General features: G+C 43.8%; 2 protein-coding genes across 5 annotated transcripts in view; one reads left to right on the forward strand and one right to left on the reverse strand.

Annotated features, from left to right (window-relative positions):
* Positions 1–10,064, forward strand: part of cntn3a.1 (contactin 3a, tandem duplicate 1) — an 81,043-nt gene extending 70,979 nt beyond the window's left edge. For both annotated transcript variants that reach the window (XM_084014846.1, XM_084014845.1), the window contains exons 14-23: positions 394–511; positions 1,462–1,620; positions 1,790–1,939; positions 2,560–2,630; positions 2,917–3,151; positions 3,664–3,779; positions 4,044–4,230; positions 6,714–6,826; positions 7,802–7,970; positions 8,585–10,064. In XM_084014846.1, coding sequence (XP_083870972.1) covers positions 394–511; positions 1,462–1,620; positions 1,790–1,939; positions 2,560–2,630; positions 2,917–3,151; positions 3,664–3,779; positions 4,044–4,230; positions 6,714–6,826; positions 7,802–7,970; positions 8,585–8,676 — 1,410 coding nt within the window. In that variant the 3' untranslated portion in view covers positions 8,677–10,064. The remainder of the gene's footprint in view (positions 1–393; positions 512–1,461; positions 1,621–1,789; positions 1,940–2,559; positions 2,631–2,916; positions 3,152–3,663; positions 3,780–4,043; positions 4,231–6,713; positions 6,827–7,801; positions 7,971–8,584) is intronic.
* Positions 10,065–13,002: 2,938 nt separating this feature from the next.
* Positions 13,003–22,569, reverse strand: part of LOC311016852 (band 4.1-like protein 1) — a 38,768-nt gene continuing 29,201 nt past the window's right edge. The window contains exons 14-24 of one of the 3 annotated variants that reach the window (XM_084014841.1): positions 22,287–22,316; positions 20,983–21,138; positions 19,732–20,742; positions 18,747–18,797; positions 18,011–18,412; positions 17,312–17,518; positions 17,158–17,217; positions 16,862–16,951; positions 16,278–16,358; positions 15,558–15,674; positions 13,003–15,441 (exon numbers count right to left, since the gene is read on the reverse strand). In XM_084014841.1, coding sequence (XP_083870967.1) covers positions 15,436–15,441; positions 15,558–15,674; positions 16,278–16,358; positions 16,862–16,951; positions 17,158–17,217; positions 17,312–17,518; positions 18,011–18,412; positions 18,747–18,797; positions 19,732–20,742; positions 20,983–21,138; positions 22,287–22,316 — 2,211 coding nt within the window. In that variant the 3' untranslated portion in view covers positions 13,003–15,435. The remainder of the gene's footprint in view (positions 15,442–15,557; positions 15,675–16,277; positions 16,359–16,861; positions 16,952–17,157; positions 17,218–17,311; positions 17,519–18,010; positions 18,413–18,746; positions 18,798–19,731; positions 20,743–20,982; positions 21,139–22,286; positions 22,317–22,569) is intronic. The other 2 variants (XM_084014842.1, XM_084014843.1) reach the window with 2 other exon arrangements.

A 22,569-nucleotide genomic window follows, 5' to 3' on the forward strand; every position in this document is an offset into this window, starting at 1 on the left:
GTATCTTTACAAATGTCCCTCATTATACATCAAAGTAATTATGGAGTCTCACATTGTTTCCCGGTCTCTTACTTTCATAGATAAGACGTCAACTCGCCAATAGCTGTAACTTTATAAAGTTCAAAGCTAATAATGCATTCGGCATTGAATGGTTGCCTGTAGATGGAATTGAATCAGAAGGAATCAAAAGGGTAAAGCTGAAAGAAGCTTTTTAAATCCCCACAAAGAGCCGTCCTCATAAATGATGGTGAATACCTTGACTCATTCATTTAGCATGTCCCTGGACTTGGGTTTTACCTTTCTCTTCCACAATGTATCAAAGTGAATACACACTCTTTTATTCTGCAGTTCTTTATAGTTCGTTTCGGAGCATTTTACTGTTTATCTTTACAGCGCTCAGCTGGTGACATCATGATCCGGAACATTCAGCTGAGGCATGCTGGGAAATATACGTGTGCCGTCCAGACCAAGGTGGACAGTGTGTCTATAGCCACCGATGTGGTGGTCAGAGGTAAGGATGTCCCTCAAACTCCATCTTCACGAAGCATCTCACGTTGAAGTCAGATTTGTTGAGCTGTGTTAAGAAGCTGTGGCACAACGACGGCGTTTACACACACACACACACACACACACACACACACACGCACACAAACACACACACACACACTGTAGCTACATTTAGCGAAGCCTCTCTGCCCGCCAACAATGTCCCCATCTTCCATAGGAAATGAAAGCATGTAAACACAATAACTATAGCTGACTTCATGGCAGCAGTCTCCTAGCAGAGCAGACCAAACAACGAAGTTAATCAAAGAATGAGAAGAAGCGGGATATATAAATATAGCATGATATGATGCCCATATAGGGATCACCATGCATTGTGATGCAGTTGTACAATAAGATCCCCCCTCCAACACCTGCCATTGGGTCCTTTTTGGTGTCTGAACAATATACGTATGACTCCTCATCGCAGCTTACATATGAGATCGCCGTTAGCCGGATGGATTATTTTTGGGGTTGTCCATCTGTCCATACTTAGCGTGATCGTCCACCTGGACTCAAGGATGAACTGATTAGCATTTGGCGGTCAAAGGTCAAAGTCATTGTGAACGTTTTTCTTGTCCTAACTCAAGAATTGATTTGTCAATTATGACAATAATGGGATTATATAACGTCTAATAGGATAAAATGATTAAGTGATGACACTTTGAACAGGCATGGATGGACTTGCGACTTGCCCGGTTGGCGGACGCTCAAAAATGCGAGGCCATAATTCTAGTGTATTATTAGTTTATTTCTAGTTTATTTCCTAAAAACAGCTTTAAATTGTGCTGTTTGCTCAGCTTTTGTTTTCTTCTTCCACACCGATTCTATGGCTCCGTTCTCGTGCCTCTTCTCTTCATTAATCTCTATGGTTCATATATTCCCATGTGAATGACCTGAGACTAATAATCCTTTCAGGTCCCCCAAGCCCCCCCGTGGACTGTCAGGTGACTGAGATGACGGAGACCACCGCCGCTCTGTCCTGGGGATCCGGGTTGGACAACCACAGCCCTATCGACAGCTACACCATCCAGGCCAGGACGCCCTTCTCTCTCGGGTGGCAGGCCGTTACCACGGGTACGCTGGCTTTATCTGACAGTCTAAGTGTAGGTTGTGCGAATGTGAAGTCAGTGGATAAAACACCACACATGAAGTGACAGTAAATAACACATCTTCGGCTTGGCTAATTTTCAGTGGCAGATCTTGCAGGGTTTTGATGAAAGGTTATTTCTGTGATGTCTCTCAGTTCCCGAGCTGCTCGGGGGGAAGCAGCTGTCATCGACTGTTGCTGACTTGAGTCCCTGGGTGGAGTACGAGTTCAGAGTCCTGGCAACCAACAGCATAGGAACCGGCGAGCCCAGCAAACCCTCCAAGAAGACCCGCACCAAAGAAATGCGTACGTATCAGAAGGCTCCCTACATTTCTTCTGCTGCCAACGGTGGCATGCATTGTTTGCAGAATGATGCACAGGACTGCAATCAGATCCCTTCAAAGAATTTTATGGCACCCAGGAATTGAAGAGAATTTTCGGTTGATGCCTTGTAGCTTCAGTCAGACAGTTTCATCCTGTGTGTGTGTGTGTGTGTGTGTGTGTGTGTGTGTGTAGAGCAGCACATAGAAAATACTAATAGATACAGTATCTTTGGTTCAGAACCAACATTAATTAAATCTAGTCAAAGGGGTGGATTAAAAAGAGATTTAGATTTAAAAAATGCAATTAAATCACCCATCCTAAATGTGTATATCATTTTAATACATTACTGCAAGAACATGCACCTATGTGTACATATGCATAGATAAGTACTTTTATTTACACAATATTTATATGGATAAACATAAAATCATAATGAACAACCAATAAAAAAGACCCTCTAACCGAGTGCAGAGCAGTTAACATGGTTTTGATTTTGCTGTGTCCACTGTGTTACATATTGAAAAGCATTTTTTTGGCCAATGTAAAAAGCAGATACTGGAATATCCAAACGGGCCCTTCTAACACTGTGATTGGTCCGTTAGTTCCCAGGGTGACTCCCGCCAGAGTGAATGGCGGCGGCGGAGGACGTTCAGAGCTGGTCATCACTTGGGAGGTAAACGTTTGAGTGAATTAATGTGACATATAGAGTCATATAGCAACAGACAGCCATTTACACTCACATTCACACCTACAACTCATCAATTAACCTAATCTGCATATAATCTGATCTGTCTTTGCACTGCCGGAAGAAGCCAGAGTTGTATTTCTGAGTATAAAACCACATAACGAGACGTACAAGATAGCTGCATAGCTGCATAGCTGCATTTTATTTTCAGTATTAATGCAATATCTTTAAGATCAGTCATCTTGACTCATCCCTCTGACTCATACCTTCTTAGCCTGTTCCTGAGGAGATGCAGAGCGGCCCAGGCTTTGGCTACGTGGTGGCTTTCCGCCCACTTGGGGCGCAGGGCTGGATGCAGGCCGCCGTCACATCCCCGGACGCCTCCAGATACGTCTTCAAGAATGAGAGCATCCCTCCCTTCACCCCTTACCAGGTCAAAGTCGGGGTTTACAACAACAAGGGAGAGGGCCCTTTCAGTGCAGTGACAACCATCTACTCAGCAGAGGAAGGTGTGTGTTATAACTGAAGAGCAAAGCATGTGTGCAACACTTACAGTAATTACAGATCAGATTAGTTAAAGTCTAATAACTGTCACTTAAACTGAAGACGCAAAAAAAGTGAAAACTGGTTACGCATTTAAATGCACCAACTGGGCTTCAACGCTATTTGAAATGACATTTGGTCACAGATGGAGTTGTTTGCAGCTGTTGAGACGGCGCTGTAAAGCTTACCTGATCAAACTACACTCACACAGACTGATGGAGTAGATCAGATGTGTGCCTGGCAAACTGTTTATTGATTTTTTTTCCCAAATTAAACTAAACTAATTACGTGTTTATTCATGTAATGTAACAGAGAAATTTGTGATTGGACGTTCCGGGATTTCATGTTGGAGCGCTCACTCCTCCTGACAAAGTGCTCTGGATAGATCGGATGAAGCTGCAGTAAAGTCATTCCTAAGACGTGGGTGTAGTGAGTCCGTGTCCTCCTCCTTGTCCTGACCTTCCCGTGTGCCTTTCAGAGCCCAGCAGAGCTCCAGGGAGGTTAAGGGCGAAGAGTGTATCAGCGTCCGAGGTAGAGGTCACCTGGAAGCCGCTAGCCTGGAGCAACAACCGCAGACGCATCCTGGGATACGAGGTCAAACTAACACATGCCCACACAATTGGAATTAAATACATGTAGTGGACAGTGCCAACAGCTAGTGGCATTATATCTAGGATAACTATGTGATGACCTTTTTGTATCGTTGTCTACGGTATATAATTACTCAGTAACTCCAGTATATGAGCATGATGACGCCCTCCAGGGTTCATGCCCACAGTAGTGCAGTTACAGATGGTGTATTAACTAATCGGATGGAGACCGATAGAGTATAAGTTATGTATTTTGCTGTGTTTTTAGTTGCATTACTGGGGTGAGAGGAAGAAGCAGGACACGGCCAGCGTGATCAGGACAGTGGGGAATAAAACCTCAGTACTCATCAGGGACCTGGAGGGCAGCTCTACCTATTACATCTCCCTGCGGGCGTATAACAGCGCTGGAGTGGGACCACAGAGCATCGTAGTCAATGTCACAACCAAGAAACCACGTAAGCACTCTCAACGTCATACTGGGACTGACTGTCCTTGTTATGCATGGTATTCCTTGCTAAATGCTAAGGTTGCACGATCCATTTGGTACATTTAATTTCAGCAGTAATGTTCCACTTATTGGAGTCGGAGGCGTGACATTTCTGACAAACACAACAGTGGACCAGCTGACCAATCAGGGCATCCTGGGCTTTTTGGGGAGGGCGGGGCAGGAGCTCAGTGTTTCAGAGAGTGTTTCAGTTTTTTTAGCATTAAAGTATGGAAACTACACTCAACAAAAATATAAACGCAACACTTTTGTTTTTGCTCCCATTTTTCATGAGATGGACTTAAAGATCTAAAATTCATTCCAGATACACAATATTACCATTTCTCTCAAACATTGTTCACAAATCTGTCTAAATGTGTGATAGTGAGCACTTCTGCTTTGCTGAGATAATCCATCCCACCTCACAGGTGTGCCACATCAAGATGCTGATCTGACATCATGATTAGTGCACAGGTGTACCTTATACTGCCCACAATAAAAGGCCACTCTGAAATGTGCAGTTTTGTCTCACAGCAAAATGCCACAGATGCCACAAGCATTGAGGGAGCGTGCAATTGGCATGCTGACAGCAGGAATGTCAACCAGATCTGTTGCTCGTGCATTGAATGTTCATTTCTCCACCATAAGCCGTCTCCAAAGGCGTTTCAGAGAATATGGCAGTACATCCAACCGGCCTCACAACCGCAGACCACGTGTAACCACACCAGCCCAGGACCTCCACATCCAGCAGGTTCACCTCCAAGATCGTCTGAGACCAGCCACTCAGACAGCTGCTGAAACAATTGGTTTGCATAACCAAACAATTTCTGCACAAACTGTCAGAAACCGTCTCAGGGAAGCTCAACTGCATGCTCGTCGTCCTCATCGGGGTCTTGACCTGACTCCAGCTCGTCGCCGTAACAGACTTGAGTGGGCAAATGCTCACATTCGATGGCGTCTGTTCTCTTCACGGATGAATCTCGGTTTACATTGTTCAGGGCAGATGGCAGACAGCGTGTGTGGCGTCGTGTGGGTGAGCGCTTTGCTGATGTCAATGTTGTGGATCGAGTGGCCCATGGTGGTGGTGGGGTTATGGTATGGGCAGGCATCTGTTATGGACGAAGAACACAGGTGCATTTTATTGATGGCATTTTGAATGCACAGAGATACCGTGATGAGATCCTGAGGCCCATTGTTGTGCCATACATCCATGAACATCACCTCATGTTTCAGCAAGATAATGCACGGCCCCATGTTGCAAGGATCTGTACACAATTCTTGGAAGCTGAAAATGTCCCAGTTCTTGCATGGCCAGCATACTCACCGGACATGTCACCCATTGAGCATGTTTGGGATGTGCTTGACCGGCGTATACGACAGCGTGTACCAGTTCCCACTAATATCCAGCAACTTCGCACAGCCATTGAAGAGGAGTGGACCAACATTCCACAGGCCACAATTGACCATCTGATAAACTCTATGCGAAGAAGATGTGTTGCACTGCATGAGGCAAATGGTGGTCACACCAGATACTGACTGGTTCTGAGTCCCCAGACCCCCAATAAAGCGAAAAAATGCACATTTCAGGGTGGCCTTTTATTGTGGACAGTCTAAGGCACACCTGTGCACTAATCATGATGTCAGATCAGCATCTTGATGTGGCACACCTGTGAGGATGGATTATCTCAGCAAAGCAGAAGTGCTCACTATCACACATTTAGACTGATTTGTGAACAATGTTTGAGAGAAATGGTAATATTGTGTATCTGGAATGAATTTTAGATCTTTAAGTCCATCTCATGAAAAATGGGAGCAAAAACAAAAGTGTTGCGTTTATATTTTTGTTGAGTGTAGTAGTAACCTGAAATAAAGTTCACATCGGAGAAGCAGCATAATATATCCTCTTGAAGTGCCTTGCCCGTGGGTTGAGTTGCGGCCCTGGGACTGTTGTTACATGTCGTATGCCACTGTCTCACCCCACATTGGGATCTTCACCTTACATGAATAGTGTGACGCTGGGGAACAAATTTAAACACCAATTTAATTCAGGACCACACTGAGATCTGACAGACAGGCCAGACATTTTCCCTGGAAAAGGATGTTTTTATGCTGATAGATTCCCTTTAACTCTATCCTTTATATGGTTTCTCACTTTTATTGCTATATATCACCTGCATGTCAAGGAGCAGAGACAAAACACAAGATTGAAAGAAAAGAGAGGCCCACCCATCAAAGCGTGTTCATACAGGCTAATAATATATGACATGCACTTTATACCCACATGTCTCTTCTTACCCGTCCTCCACCAGCCCTTAAACAGCTAGAGTCACAGCTCACTCCTCACAGTGGGGCGATGAACTCATGATGACAAATCCTTCTCAAGCTGACTTGATTCTGTTTATTTCTCCCTCCTCTTCCTCTCCTTCTCCCACGCCCCTCCTCGCCCTCCTCCAGCACCCAGCCAAGTCCCGGTCAAAATCATGTGGAACACCTCCAACTCCAAAGTCATCCTGAGGTGGGACCAAGTCCACGCTCTGGAGAACGAGTCAGAAGTCACGGGATATAAGGTAAGTAGAGAGCGTTACACCTCTCTGCAGCTCGACGAATGAATGGTTTTATAGATTGTAACATAACGGAGAATGACGGACTGTCGCTCACTCCATTTACTTTTTCCACTTTTGACTCATTTATGAACATGGGCTTCTTTCCTTTTCCACCTTTAAATCATTCATAAACACTGATTTTGCTGATAAGTGAGGAAGCATCTAAACTCCACACAGTAGAGTCAACTGCATTTAATTTGGAGGAGCAGCAAGCCGTGTTCTAACGTACCGAGGTCGGGTCAGTGTGATGCGTTGCTTCATATTCATTTAATTTCAAAGTCATCCACGCATTTCGTGATCTCCTTAAAATAACCGTAACACCCACATCCCATCATTTTTGCCATTACATTTCATCCACGACTTCTGCTTTATCAAGCTGGCAGTCGTTCCACTAACGCTACTCTATACGTGTTACCAGTCCTTCCAGAATGTGATGCATGATACACATTTAAATTGATATTTCAGAAATCACATTTAAGGTTACGAATCCTTCTGAAGTGCCGTTTGGCTTTATCAATCTAAAAAATAAAGTTCAGACATTCGTTTGCGGTCTCCTGCGTTCTCGAATATCAAACGGTGGAATCGTGATCTTAGTCACCAGCAGTCACTGCACATTATTTTCCAGAGAGCGGGACTGACTGTTTAGTAAAATGGGCAGATGCATCCAACTCCCATTGATGTATGTCTCCACTGCCCTTATCTCTACTGCATCCCTTTCCTGTGGCGGTCCATCACAGCCACGTGCAGCTTTTACACAGCGATATTCATCTTTGTTAGTTTCACAGGCGGCACATTACATCTCACGGAGCTGTCTGAAAGAAACACGAGCGCAAACTTAGATTTTCCCTCAGTGTATCAACAAGGACACTCTGAAACCAGTCCCATGATGCATTGTTTCTCGAGTGACTTCATCATCTTTACCTGGCTTGCTTCCTGCAGGTTATGTACAGCCAGGACAAACACAGCCGCCCCAGCGTGGTGGAGACCAACACCACCTCCTTGGAGTTATCGCTGCCGGTCAACCGGGACTACGTTATCCAGATTAAACCCTTCAGCGAGGGCGGGGAGGGCAGCAGCAGCCACCAGATTACCATCCCCAAGATAGCAGGTGGGACGGTGCCGACGCATGACACGTGAAAATAAAATGTCTACACTTTTTGTCTCGTCTTTCCTCTCCCTAAATTGAAAGAGCAGTGAGAACATATGACATTTTTCTGTGCCCCGCATTGCATTATGGTCTTTTTCATGCTGCTGTCTTTGGACAAATTAAGTCTTTAAATAAGCCTTTTGTCTTTGAAGCTTACAATGAATGTCTGTATACAGTTTGTCTGTTATTCGCAGACAGAGAAATATACATATCATCAAACAGAACGGGCTCAGATGTGCAAATAATATCTGCAGTAGCTGGTTGTTTTTCCTTTTAATCAAACTAGTCTGTTGTTGTTGTGCTCGCCCCAGATGTCGACAGTCTAACGCCTTGGAAACCAGAACCCAGCAGAGTGCACCAGTGCCATCTATTGAGCTGTTTGTGTAATCACACCACACTGAGCTTCTTATAATTGGCTTGCTTTTTTATTTTTATTTGTTTTACAGTGATTAATAATGAGACCTTCATGTGAAGAGATCATTCTCAAGCCATGATAAGAGAGCACATTTCTTTAGACCCAACTAGCGACCACAAGGCCTACACTTGTTGGATTTTGGTTTGTTTGTGTCTTTCAGGCTCCATAGCAACGGGAGCAGCCCCAGAGTCTTCTGCCTTTTCCTTGGTCAACCTCGCCGCATTAATCCTCACAGCCAGGACTGTACTATGACAAACATCTGCATCAATCACGCACCACAGCTGCTTATTACAGTAAGACAAGAAACAGCAGGCCACAGACAACAAAGAGGCTGACAGCCTGGTTTCCACCTGCCCCCTTCCCTTCCCTGCTGTGTCTTTCCTGTTCTTTCCCGTAAAGATCTCTTTGTTGAGGAAGAACCTTTGTTCCTCCACCTTTCTACAAGAGTTATTGAAAGGAATCCGGCTTTTTTTCAGAGGTTGCTTTTACGGAAGTGAAAACGGACGACGTGTCTCTTTGAAGTTGTTTCTGTCTTTGCTTCCTTCTAACCGGTGGATGTTCTCATACGGTCGTAACCTCGGAAGCCCGCCGGCGTGTGACGCACGATAGGATGTGTACATGTTTTCTCGGTGGGACTGTGCAGGTTCTGTTACATTGGATATTGTGTGTACCTGTGGATTTTTTCTCGGATGCTGGGATTTTATCTTGAGACCGTACACAGCTCGTATTTATGTGAGCGCAGCTAATTAAGCTGGGTTTTAGAAGAAACGGATGAAGTAATTTCCCTCCTCTTTTTTGACTGTCTTTGGGAGGCTTCCTGAACTCTCTGAGAAGGAAAACCAACTGTTACTAATCCCTGCAGAAAAAAGAAAAACAGGGAGCTAAGCCTCATTGCTTTATGACAAACCAGAATTTGGGACCTTTGAAACTTTACCTGGATTTTAAGTCATGCTTTTACGTTCCACCGCATTACATTGAAACCTCAGAGTTGCTCCAAACTGACTGTAACCGAAAGGTAATTAGCCGGTTCAGTTCCATCTGTTGTATCGTTGTGAGAAAATGCAGCGTGTACCCCCTGCCCCTCCCCCAATATGGCTTCCATTGTAAACAGCAGACTTGTGTTGATTAAGTGGTGTTTCACCTTCCTCATCCATGATACGTGGGGCCCGCTTCGCAGTGTGAGCCACATTGTTGTACACTGTATGTATGAAATCCTCAGGTCCCAAATGAGCCTTAAGTCCTATGATTATTATCAATGTTGTTATTATTCAAGAGGGTTTTATTTATTTATTTTTCCTCCGTTTATCCATGTGGTATTTTGGCTCACTCATGCTTTAATTTATGAATAACTGACCTTACCGTACACTATGTGGAGACTTTTCACATTTTGTTCCATTTTAGATCATATTTTAAGGCATTTTGGGCTGAGAAACATGCCTTTCTCCTTCGTCTTCATGATGAGCATTGTAATACAGTACAAGTGGCAGTGATTACTGATTTTTCTAACGTAGCTTATTACAAAGTAGGGGCGGTGTTCTACTGTCGGCTGCGGTTTGGCATGAGATCGGTCAGTGTACGTACCTACGTTGCTTAGGATGTCTGAATGGATCAACCTGCTTTTAATAAACATAATGACATTTTGCCCATTTCTTTCTTTGATGATGAGGCCAAAAGAGGTCGGGGCCAAGAATACGCCGTCACAGTTTCATTCATTTGGCATAAAGGTCACTTAAAAAGTGGTTCAGTTGAATCTGAATATGAACATGAAACGTAAAGTTCCTTTCAGTTTGTGTTCCTGAACATAAACCTCAATGAGTCGTTACTCAGTGATTATAATATGTGTGGATATACTCATATTTATAGCTTAAACAGTGACTAATGAACACCTGTTTGTTCTAACTTATATCAGTACAGCTTTGTGAAACTGGGACAACGCACAATATGCCATGTTGGCAGACATAAATAATAAGAGAGGTTCCCACGCTGTGCCAGCTGAGGATGAATTATGCATATTGCAGAAGTCTGAGTGTGCAACAATGCTAGAAACAATATCTTCTATAAGATAAATCTTCTTTAAGGGACAATAACGTGATTATTTAGAGATTAAATGCTGATTGATTTAATTATTTTATGTATAGAGAAGGAACGTCGTCTTTCTTCTTGAGGCAATTCATCGTCTACAACTGTTGTCAGCACATCTATTATTTTTTGAAGAGTTCTCTTTTTAATGCCATACAATTGGGCACAAAGTCAGGCAGGAAGCTGGACGCTCGTAGAAATAATCTCCGGAGGTGACACGAAGCCAAACGCGTGGAAAAACTGGCGAAGCAGCGAAGCTCACGAGATATCTGAGCCCACGGAAACAAACAGAGAAGTATGGAAGCCTATTTTTGCCACGGTCAGAAAAAAGAGAAACTTTCTCAAAATAATGACTCAGTATGTCAAAATAGTGTGAAACTTTCTAAAAAAAAAAAAAAAATAACTCGGTGTAGTATGTCATTATTTTGAGAAAATGGTGAACTATAGGAAGTAAGTTTGTCCAAAGTCACCGGAAACCTCCAGAAAGAAAACACAGAGCTCTACCAAAGGAGAAGAAACTCTCTGGCAGAGTAGAGTGAAGACTGCCATCGTCAGGTTGAACAGCTGTGCCTCGTCTGCTGCAGCAGGAGAAGCCATCACACCGATGCCCAATATGATGATTCACATGTCATGTCCAGAACCTCAGAATACCTGAAGCTGAAATGACAGGAGTGTAATGTTTTGGTTCTGTATACAACCTTTCAAACTGGAGCTTGGAGTTTCCAGTTCAAACAGAGACATTTTGACATCTTGAGCCCTGTATAAGTGGTGTCTATGACTAAGTGGCATCTAGTGGTGAGGTTCGGGGTTGCAGCCAACTGAACAGATTGCTGCAGGAAAGAGTCCAAAAACCCAGAAATGAGATAACATTTCTGGTTCCCTCATCTCAAAACCAATGGGTCTTTTGAATGGGTTTTTGGTTGGATGACTTTGGACGTAAAATATGTTAAGTACCCCTCTTGTGAATTTTGAAGCATTTAAGTGCCTGTAAAAAGGTGGTTGCTCACAAGTGGCTGAATGAGACTACAAACATCACACTTCAAAAAAGTGGTGTTCATTTGAGAAGATTATCTTTGCTGAATAAAATGTGTAAGCATCATAAACTTGTGTTTGCCACAGAGCTTATATTCTGCAATAAAAACGAAAAAGGCTCTCTGGAGCCGGTGAAGCCCTGAAGAGGAGTCACTCCCTATAAATGACTCATTCTTAGCAACAAAAACCCCACAACAATGCTTAGTTTCTGTTCATTATACAACAATAAAAACATAGTTATGAATAAAATGTTCAATTTCTGCCAATAAATCTCACACAATCCTACAATCTGCACCCAGTTAAAATGTCGTTTAGATATAGGACCCTTTTCACGAGGCTCTGTGCCCCAACAGTAACAGTATTTTGTTTGCTTTATTGTTTATTTCAGTCCAGTGTTTTGAGATTTCTATGTTCTGCCTGAGACGTTATGATGGATCAGCTGCTCAATCAAGGAGAGTGTGAACAGGTTTGTCTCATTATGTCCTCTCAGCAGGGAATCATGGGTGCTGTTAAGCTGCAGGAAGACAGGTAAGACAGTTCTGCAGGAAATTACACGCTACAGTATTCAGGTGTGTTCTTCTGTGCAGATGGTTGTCTTTACATATATTGAGATGTCAGTTACTTAAAGATCTTGAATTAATTCCATGTTAATGATTCTGTGTCATTGGGATGGCCTGCTCTGTTTGGTCCACCCTATGCTACCTGGGCAGGTGGTATGTTCCAGAGAGGTGAGGCTGAGGAGGCAGCATGCCATTCATAAGAGTAAGGGGGGGAGAGAGGAGTTGGCGGTTTTGGGCTTTCAGGTTGCCCTTTTTCCATTTGTTGCTTTTTCTTTGTAATTTAATAATAACATAAAAAAAATGTGGCTTCCAGGATTCCAGTGCTCAGCAACCTCATCTGCCCTTTTTATTGGCTGGTGGCACTTCAGTCCTAAACAAGCCGTACAAACTGTATTTGTTCATTCTTTGTTAAATGTTATGTTTCTAAACTGCATTTTAAACCTTAATTTACTGCTTTATCTTTGTGTTTATAGTAAATACATACTTTGATATTTATAGGAAAGAAATAGAAAGAAAAAAAGATTCTGCACCTTTTCTCTTACTTTGTTTTGTTTATAAAATAGTTTGGTCATGACCAAAATCAAAATTAATTAAATTAAAAACATTGTTTGGGTGGGGTATCTGAAAAACTAAATTTTGATTTGGATGGATTTGTGGCTCTACCGATAACTGTCTTTGAAATTAAAACCCCACCTTGCTTACAAACATCCTTAATTCAGCAATAGGTGATCAAAATCGCATGAGTACACCTGGCAACGTAACCTTGCTGCATTTATGTCACGATTGTAAAATAAGAATAGCAATTGCACTTGGAGGAGGAGCTGTAACAGGACAAACATATGTGGAAAAGACAAAAACAGTGGGCTTCCCTTCTCATCTCGTTCACTTTTTCCATGTTCTTTATTCATTTTGAAGAAATGCAAGTACAATGTACAGCAAAGACACGGCACCTAGCAACGGAGAGCAGAGGAGGGGAACCTGCTGAGGAGGAGGAAGCTCTACAGAGGAGAGGGTGAGGTTTAAGGGTCAGCCAGAGGTCATCCAGTCAGACTTTGGCACCAGGTGTCTTAGACCCCAAATGTCTCTGATTTATGATTAATGATTAATCCCAGCCTGGTTATTACTTGTCAGACTGGCCTTTCTGGCGATAACGATTTCAGCTGGGTTTGCTCAATGTTATCGTCTTCTTCTTTATTTTTTTTTGTTTTGGTAACTAGTGCCCCCTAGTGTACATCAAGCCAATGGCCATAAACTACTTTACATCTTCACAATCCACCAAACAGAACCAACTATACATTACAAGGTTATGCAGGGCTGCATTTTTTTTTTTTCACCTTCCAGTTTGACACCCACATCCATCATTACTCATCACTTTAAAGGATTCTGAACCAAAATATGAACCACAACGGGAATTACACAACACATGTGAACGTCGACAGTAAAGTTCGGTGTCTGAAAGCCAAAGTTATACCTCAGTAATACTCTCATAAACCTGACATGACAGTTTTAACATTGTTTTTTTTTCTCATATTAATGAATTTGCTGCTGCGTGTATTGATTCATATATAAAATGTGTCTTTTGCAAGGAGACAGGAATTTTGCAGGTAAAGACACCATAATTAAAGGGAAGCCTTGCCATGTCAAGTTTATGCATTTGACTTTCTGGCACCACTGTAATCAAAAGTAGCTTGTTCATACAAATATGTTCATATAAAATCAGAGTTTGTACAATTTGACTGCTACCTTATTTGGCACACTACATGCCTTTGACATCCCTCTAACATCCATGTACCAAAATCACACAAAACTAAAAGTTCAAGGATTCTGCTCCTACTGTGTGTTTTATAAACTGTACTCTGCGTGAAAGTGTTGGTTGAGCGGGTAACCGGAAGGGCTCTGATGCATAATCACGTTTCTACAGACTATGTCGAAAGATATTGTGTTGTATGTGTGTACAAGCAATGATCGTACCTTGTTTTTTTCATAAATCAGTGACCACATCTTAATGAAGGCCTACTTCATGTTACCTGACAGGAAAATTAAATGAAAGCAAACAAAGAAAGAAAGAGAACAGCAGCAACGGCTTGAATGAGATGGAAGTATTAAAGGGTTTGTAACTGAAGGAAGAAACTGTAGCCACTGTGATGTCATCGGGATTAACAAAACTAAATGCATTGTGCGCATAATATTTCCCACCATGTCTGATGAATGCTCTTCATTTCCTGTCAGGAAGTTTAATTTCCTTTTTTACTTTGTCGGAGCTCCGATTCAACTTCAGATTGCCAATTATTCAGCCTTTGCACCTCGATGGCCATCGTCCATCCTTCTTCTGAGTTCAAATCCATATTACTCAGTTATGATCCAATAGTGCAAGAAATGATCATGCAAACATCTCAAATCCTAGTTTTACTGATGGAGCGGCCTGTACTTTGTGTGTTCTATCCAGCCGATCTGTGAAAGCGTATCTAAAGGCTAAGGAGAGGAAACGGGCCTCATTCTGAAACATCAGCATGCTCAGAAACGATCATTTGAATAAATACAATGGGCACGCTGTGTGCATTGACAGCTGCTAATGTCCACATTCACTACAAGTCCAATCAAAGTCCATCGTGATGCAGCGACTCACTCATCATGGTCAAACACACATTTTTACACGAGACGTATGGAGGGAAGTACTGTGATCAGCCCGGCTTTGTCACGACGGGACCTCGTTAGCTCTACGGGATCCGTTCTGCCCGGTGCGTCCTCATCAGTCAGCGTGACGGGGGTGGGGCGGAGCTCATTTGTTCATCAGACTTGGCGATGCAAGAGTGAAAACTAAAAAGTAGGATTTGCTCTGCTCTCACTAAACCCTGCTCCAGTGGACGCTCACAGCAGGAATTGGATGGTTTCTTGTTATGCAGTGCAGCAGACACTCCTCGGTCCACAATGTTTTGTTTTTTTTCTAATTTCTGCATGGGATGGATACCAACATGGCTGTTGGTTTATACATAGACGCCCTGAAAGATTTGCAGGGAATTAAGTGGGATTAAAGCTCCATTAATGTTCCAGATGTTTGCAATTCTACTGGCATATCGTCAAGTAATCAAGGACCATGAGGGATTCTGTTTTGTTTTGCTTTTCTCCAGCCTGACTGCTGAATCACTACAATGTCGTAATAAAAAAAATGAAACAAATATTTCAAAGGAGTCTCCGTTCAACTTTGTGTGTTTGTGAATGTGTACGCGAGGCTCCATGTGAACCCCACCAGACAGTAGTCTGTCAGTGGATGGTAGGTGGCATTTTCAGGGTCGGGCACTGACACTTTTGGTCCAAACGGGGGCGCTCTCGTCTCAGGAGATCAGGACTGCGGGTGAACAAAGAGGAGAGAGTCAACCTTAAATCCCTTAATCTAAAAAGGGAGATTTGCGAGGCCACATCCAGGCCAGATGTTACCATGTGGAGTGGAGATGGCACCCGTACCTCTGATGTGCTGCGTCGGCCCTCAGTGGATGATTCCGTTTCCCTGACAACGACTGCCTTGGTCACCTGCATGTCTGGATGCTGCTGCTTGGCTTCCTGTATTGCAATAGCCAGAGCCTATAAGGCAAGAGTAGATGAAATTAATCATAGGAACAAACGGATAACTTTGGAAAAGGTTTTCATTGATTTCTGTGTTTTATGGCTCAAGACTGCTTTCCAGTTAACTTTCTTATTCAATAACAGAACTGAAATTCCAAGCAGAAATAATGAAAAATGCCAACAGCTGTATAGATCCAGCCTCTCAAATAGGTTCTGTTTTTTTTCTTTGTCATATAATATTTTAATATTATGAAAATCTTTGGGTTGGCTATGACATATGTCATTCATTCATGTGTATGCAGGTGTCTAATGTATTTATTCAATGTCATGAAATATCTAGGCTAATGTTGATCTGTTCAAATGTAAGTAAATGTTTGCATAAATATATGCTTTATATGATATATATATACATATATACTATGTGCAATGATCCATGACTTTTTAGTAGGGCAGGTTTGAAAATGAAAGGATATTACGTGTTTCTATAAATAGTTCCAATGCCAGCATACAAAATAAGCAGAATAGAGAATTCAATATGTTTCCTTACCTGCAGACATCTAACTATAACAACGCTAACATCCCGTAACCACAGTGACTCATCCACAGTTCGTTGCAGCTCACCTGTTCCTGGTCTACATCATCGTCTCCTGTGATTATGATCCTCTTTTCAATCCTGGTCTCTGAATATCCTCCTTTCACCGTCTGGAACACACAATGGCTTTTCTTTCAATTTCCTTGGGAAGTGGAGTCGACATTAAACTGTATTCAGACGGAGGAGATAAGCTGCATCTCCTCACGCTGCAAAACCCACTTTATCACACATGGAATGATGTGCTTTGCAGGTACTTCTTATAGGGGAACACCCCCACAATAAGAATGAATTATGTTACATATGAAAGTTCAATCGTTGTCATGTATTAGCCCACTCTCCCAATCAACATTAAAAGACCATCCTGAATCTATACAGTATATATGGAAGGACCCTTTTTTATGGGGATGTGGATCAGATCACATTGAGGAGAGCCTACAGTTTGCATGTTCCACATTTCATCATAAGTGTGTCATGCAGTGTGGGACTCTCCAAGCCTCAAAGGTCTCCATACACTCTGGTCTCGGTCACAACTAGGTTGTCTTGACAACAACACTGCTGTCATGTATGAATTTGGGGGGGAAAAATGCAGCTAGTTCCCGTCAGGCTTCTCTACCTTGGTGACGTGAGTGGTTGCCGAGGTGACGTTTTCAGTGAAGAGGATGGGTGACCCTGACGCCTCCCTTCCAAAACTGCTCATGTGCACCTGAGGAAGCGGAACAGCTGGCAGCATTAATACTTTAACACACATTAGCATATGTACAAGTTGTTACAGATGATAAGATATTTTGCGGTCAGGCACGCAATCATACATTCACATCTTTCACCTAAGTAGGTTTAAACCCGAGAGAATGGGAAGGAGTGTGCTGCAGGTCAAGTTAAAATTGGAGAGGTCCGTCTGTTTGTACTCACAGGGGAAACGCTCTGTCTGGTGGAGTAGGAAACCTCACTCAGGCCGCTGAGACTGTGATCCTGAAACACACACGTTTCACAAAGTGGTACTTTTGTTCTGGTGCATCAAATGTTCCGTTTTAAATCTACAGTATTTCTTACTAAAATATGAAACCTGATCTGTGAACTCCACGATGGTGGTGGTGACCTCTGACCCATTGGGCTGAGTCTCCGTCCTGACGTCCGTCTTCCTCACCGCCGGTGTGGGCATGACATCACTGGCCTCCCTGCTCAGCGGCGTGACGACGGAGACGCGGCTGCCTTCTCTGTCCGCTGACATTGACACTGGCACTGACCTCTTTGGTTTTTTGGGAACTACAGGCTGAAGGGTGGGGAAAAGAAACACATTTTCGTGGCAGATGAGCTTGAAGGCCTGTTGCCTTTTACTTAAACTCAGTGGGGGAATCAGGGATTTAAAAAAATGCCTCCATCCAACTGATGTAAAGCTTTAAAGTTGAACAGAAGATCAAAAGACAAACATAAGTTACTTTAAGGCAACAACTTGCTGGACGATCTATTTTGAGCTCAGTGATGTATTTTGTATTAGAAGTAAGATAAAAGAAGAGAAGGAGAGAAAAGATGAAGGCTCTTCCTTTATTACACTTCAGTGCTGTTTAATAACGAGCCTTCAACTCTGAGACACGTTTCATTACAACCACTGACTGTGTTCTTTGTCTGCTCCATTCTTGATTTCAGAAGCATCGATGTACAATAAAGACACGTTTCATGTTGTAGATTTTCATGTTGAACAGCTTTTTGACAATTAAAATCCTAAAACGAAAGCTGCAAACATGACATGAAAACGTTGGTCTACCTGCACGTCGGGCCGCTTGACCTCCGCTCGGACTTCTTCGGCCTGGATGTGTTTGACTGGAGGGCTGCTGCTGGCTCCTCGAGACGGAGGGGCCGACACCAGCGGAGGAGGCGGTTCAGAGGGGCCCTGCTGCTGGAGGAAGTCCATGCCGAAGCACAGACCCACATCAGGCGACCCGGTCCTCTCCCCCAGCTCCGTCATGCCCCTGGAGAACTCCTCCATGCCCGTGTGCAGGTCAGTGAGGACGGTGAAATCCACTTCGGCCTCCAGGCTGGACGTGGAGCTGACCGTGATGCTGGAACATTTGCGCTCGATGCCCAAGTGGGTCTCCTTCAGGTACAGGATGTCGTGGTCCTGGTCGTCCTCGGAGACGGAGCCCAGACGCCTCTCCCACGGTTCCCTCTGCAGAGAACCGAATATCAAACCATGGAAATGCATTTACTCATATATTTAAAGAATGTAAACATAAAAAAATATTTTTTTGTGTTTTTCCCAATAATTAACTGCACAAACAAGTTGTGTTTTGAAGTGTTGGTGGTATGATTTATTTGGTAATTCAGATCAGAATGTATATACTGTACCTTTAAAGAACCACAATAGCTAAATTATTTCCACATGTTGTAAATAAACACTAAGTAATGAAAACATGTGTCAACGTATTAAGTGCAGCTTGTTCACACATTTGATGAGATGGAAAAACAAGTCTGATTCCAGGAGGTGTGGAGAGACAACTCACTGAAGCTTCGTTGAAAGGTTCCTCGTGAATAGAAGGTGTGGGAGGCGTATCCTATAAAAGAAAAGAAAAACAAACAGCAAACAAGAATGAGAGCAATAAAAAACATGCGTGACGTCATAGACGACGACAGAAAAACCTGATACCGGTCCACGCTGTAGCCGACACATGACAGAGTGAAGAGTCAAAGAAACACTTAGGTCCTCCACAGACTTCAGGGCTCAACGTACACATTGAACATGGCTACCGTTGAAAGCATGCTCCTATAATGTAGATTTCACAAGTGCAATGGTGATGCCATGCACTGAAAGGTTCCATCTTTTTCAAAAACCCTTTCAGGAGAGAGGCATTCATATTTGTAAATGCTGCATATGAATGCCTGAGCCCTGAAGAGCTATTGGCAGCTCTGCAGCCCTGCGATTATATCTAATCGCCCTTCTTTTTTTTTTTTTTTCATTTTCTGCTGTCGCCACAGAGGTGCCAAGGCAGAACATTTCGGTTCAAATGTCCCCAGCCGTTTACAGAAAGGATTTAAAAGAAGAAAAATGGCGGAGAGGTCTTGCGCTCCTTGCAACAGCAGCCACCTTTTATTCTGTGAGGGTGTTGGAAGGAGAGACCAGGTGGAGGTGGGACAAAGGGGACACCTGAAGCTTTAACATAGGGAGCGGTGCTTTAAAAAACCCACAGCGCTCTGAAAAAACGGCCAAGCAGCAGATGTCAAGCTTTTGCTTTAAAAGGAGGGGGAACGAGGGGGGGAAAAAGCAAAACGGCTCTCTGGGCCATGGACGTGAGTCGGTCAATGATGCGATGCCAAGGAACGTGAACGTTTTGCTTTCTCATACACAGCCACATGAGGTTCTGAAGTATGTGTGATTGTTTGTTTTTAGATGGTTTTTAAAAACAAGATCTGCGTGACATCGCCTGAAGCTCATGCAATGCTTTGCTGTTCCGATGACTGACAAACACGGCTTTTTTTTGTTTTGTTTACCGCTTGCTTCCACTTGGCTGTTTCTGGGCCGGGCGTCCTGTAGTGGATGTGGCTGCTGTCCGCGTTGCTCTGTCTGTCCCGGGACCACGGCATCTTCAGAGGGAGGGTCCGAGGCGGGGCTGTAGGAAATTTAGCGCCAGAGAGCAGATTCTCTTTCAGCTCCGAGTTGTTTGGAGGATGGTCCTCGTGCCCTCTGGTCCACACACTTTGTCCCGCTCTGAGCTCCTGTTGTCCAGACGACCCATTCCTCATCTGTTGATGGAGCGAAGTCTGCAGGTGGAAGCACGTCGCGGCTTCACTGTGGTATTTGGTGGCCCCTGTGTTTTCCTGCGGCCCTGCGTTATCATCCGCTCTCCTTCCTGCCTCATCTTTTGATTTCATCAAGGCGCCTCTATCAGACTGACTTTGAGTGTTTACACCTGCGTTCTCCTTATTCAGGGACTTCTTTGATCGCTGTGGCTTGAGAGGAACTACTTTAGTGGCCTCTGAGTCCCATGCCTTGCTGCAGTCTCCCGCCGGGCTCGGGGCTTTTACTTTCCAAGTCTCAAAATGCCTTGCGTCACTCTCAGTCCCGCCTCCGTTACCTTCTTGGAGAGGATCCACCGTCGCCGGAGCTTCAAAGTTCTTGGGTCTCTCTTGGCGAATGTTGTGCTCATACTGACGATGCCTCGCATCTCTGTTGATCGTCGCACCCCCCCGTTTCTCATGTTGAGATCCGAATCCATTTTCCTGAATGGCACTCCTCGCTACTATAGAATGGTGATGGCCGTTAGTGGCTACAGTGTCATCCAAGCCGTCCATCCCCGTTCCCTGTGTCAGAGATGTCCCAGGACTAGTTTTTAAAGAGTCCCTGTTGGCATGACAGTTGTTCATCCTCGCCTCAGTCCAAGGCACCACCGAGAATGTGTCTCTCCCCACAGAGGAGGTCTTACTCTTTCCCATTTCAGAGTAAACATCCAGCTCTCCTTCATAAGCATCCTGCTTGTCAATCAATTTGCCACCACCGGTCGCCTATGTTGACATAGAGTAGACAGTTACATTAGCCTGGCTAGATACACTGCTCTTCCACGTGTGACATCACACATAACTACTGGAAATGATGAGTGGGAAAAAAAACAATCCCTCGTATTTTGATGCATTTCAAGATGTTTTTTCCCCTAAAAATAAAATGGGAGCACATTTTTGACAGAAGGAGAAAGAGCTGAGAAAGTAATAGAACATTATAACTTGAGAACAGGATCTTGCTCTTACTGGTTTCCGCTCGGGGGTTCCTCCAGGAGGAGTAGCCGAGGAGAGGCGTTTCTCCCTTTGGGCCATCTTGCTGTTCGGCTGCCTCAAAGCCCGCTTCAGCTCATTGATGCTGGCCTGGTGTTTCTGTAGAACGTCTTCCGGCTTATCCAGGAACTGCTGCTTACACGGCGAAGGGGACACAAATGAACACCCATTAAAATCAGAGATCTGAATCTGGTTACAGTCATTTTCTACAGTTGATCTGGATTATTTTTTCAATCCTGCAGCTCTGTTTTCATGAGTCTGTGGTCCAAGAATGGTTTGCTTTCTGTTTTGCAACTGTGCTCTAGGATGAATTACATGCTGCCACACATGATGGGATGATAGAGGTCTTCAGTGGCGTTCCGTAGTTAAGGCGGGGTCCCAGAGCACGCTATTATGGCGGGCCCTAGTCACTTACTGCCTGCTTTAGGTATGAAAGGCATGACTGCCAGCTCGGCTTCAGATCTGCTCGGCTTGTCAGTCTGAACGGCTTTTTAAAAAACTAGATATAGCACATCATCACGTCACATCACCAAATAGAGGACTGGACAGCATCAATATACATATTACCCAACAATCATCATTTCATACATGTGGCAAAAAGACAAATGGAAAAAAACACCAAAATCATTGGATTGAATAGCATCTAATTTCGTTATAGATGCTGCTGAATATCTTGTGAAAAACAAATTCAAACCATGACTTTTCAAGAGAATATCAAGCGTAATAAATTGCATAATTTTCTAATTTTACGTGAGCTTCACATTTATTTCTCAGGTATCTAAATCAAGGGCCTACTCTCTATGACCTTCTCACCCCTGGGGCCCCAGTGCAGCGGCCTCTCTATATTTACCGTAATGATCATTATAGTGCACACAGATCATGATTATTATCAGCATTTTTCTTTTACGTCGCAGCATTTTAAGAAGAAAATTTAAGAATTTTCCAAAAGTACTTTGCAGTTGCTGCACTTTACAAAATACCTTCGTATACTACCTTAGTGAGCACCTAGCAATCTATGGAGCACAAAGCCAAACATGAGGTTTGTAATTATTCACTGACCAAACGCTAGAAAACACTACTTATCACATTTAAGAACGCGGTGCACCATGTGATTATGTGCACTTCATAGCCGTGGATGTTTTCTGTGCTCGGACAGTAAGTGACGGACTGATGACTAGGAAAACACACCTCGAGGGTCACACACACACACACACACACACACACACACACACACACACACACAGCACAGCACATGCCAAAGAAGTGAGGACAAGCAGTACCTCCTGTTTGGGCCGATGAGTGGCCAGATCCTTGTCCGGCGGATGAGGGAGCCCGAGGTGGGGCAAGTGAGATGCAGTGACGGGTTTTGTGCAAAGCGGGTGGTTGAGGATCGGGGGGGAGACGGGGCGGAGGACAGATGCGTGCAGAGACAAAGAGGTAAAGGGCTGCAGTTGAGTCAAATATCAGGCGGCCAGACGGACAGAAAAGAAGACAGGGACGACCCGTCCCAGTGTCAGCCAATAGATAACTAAGGCAGTCATATATTGACTGAGGATGAGTGGG

Source organism: Eutrigla gurnardus (assembly GCF_963514095.1).
Source record: "Eutrigla gurnardus genome assembly, chromosome: 8".
Classification (NCBI taxonomy): domain Eukaryota; kingdom Metazoa; phylum Chordata; class Actinopteri; order Perciformes; family Triglidae; genus Eutrigla; species Eutrigla gurnardus.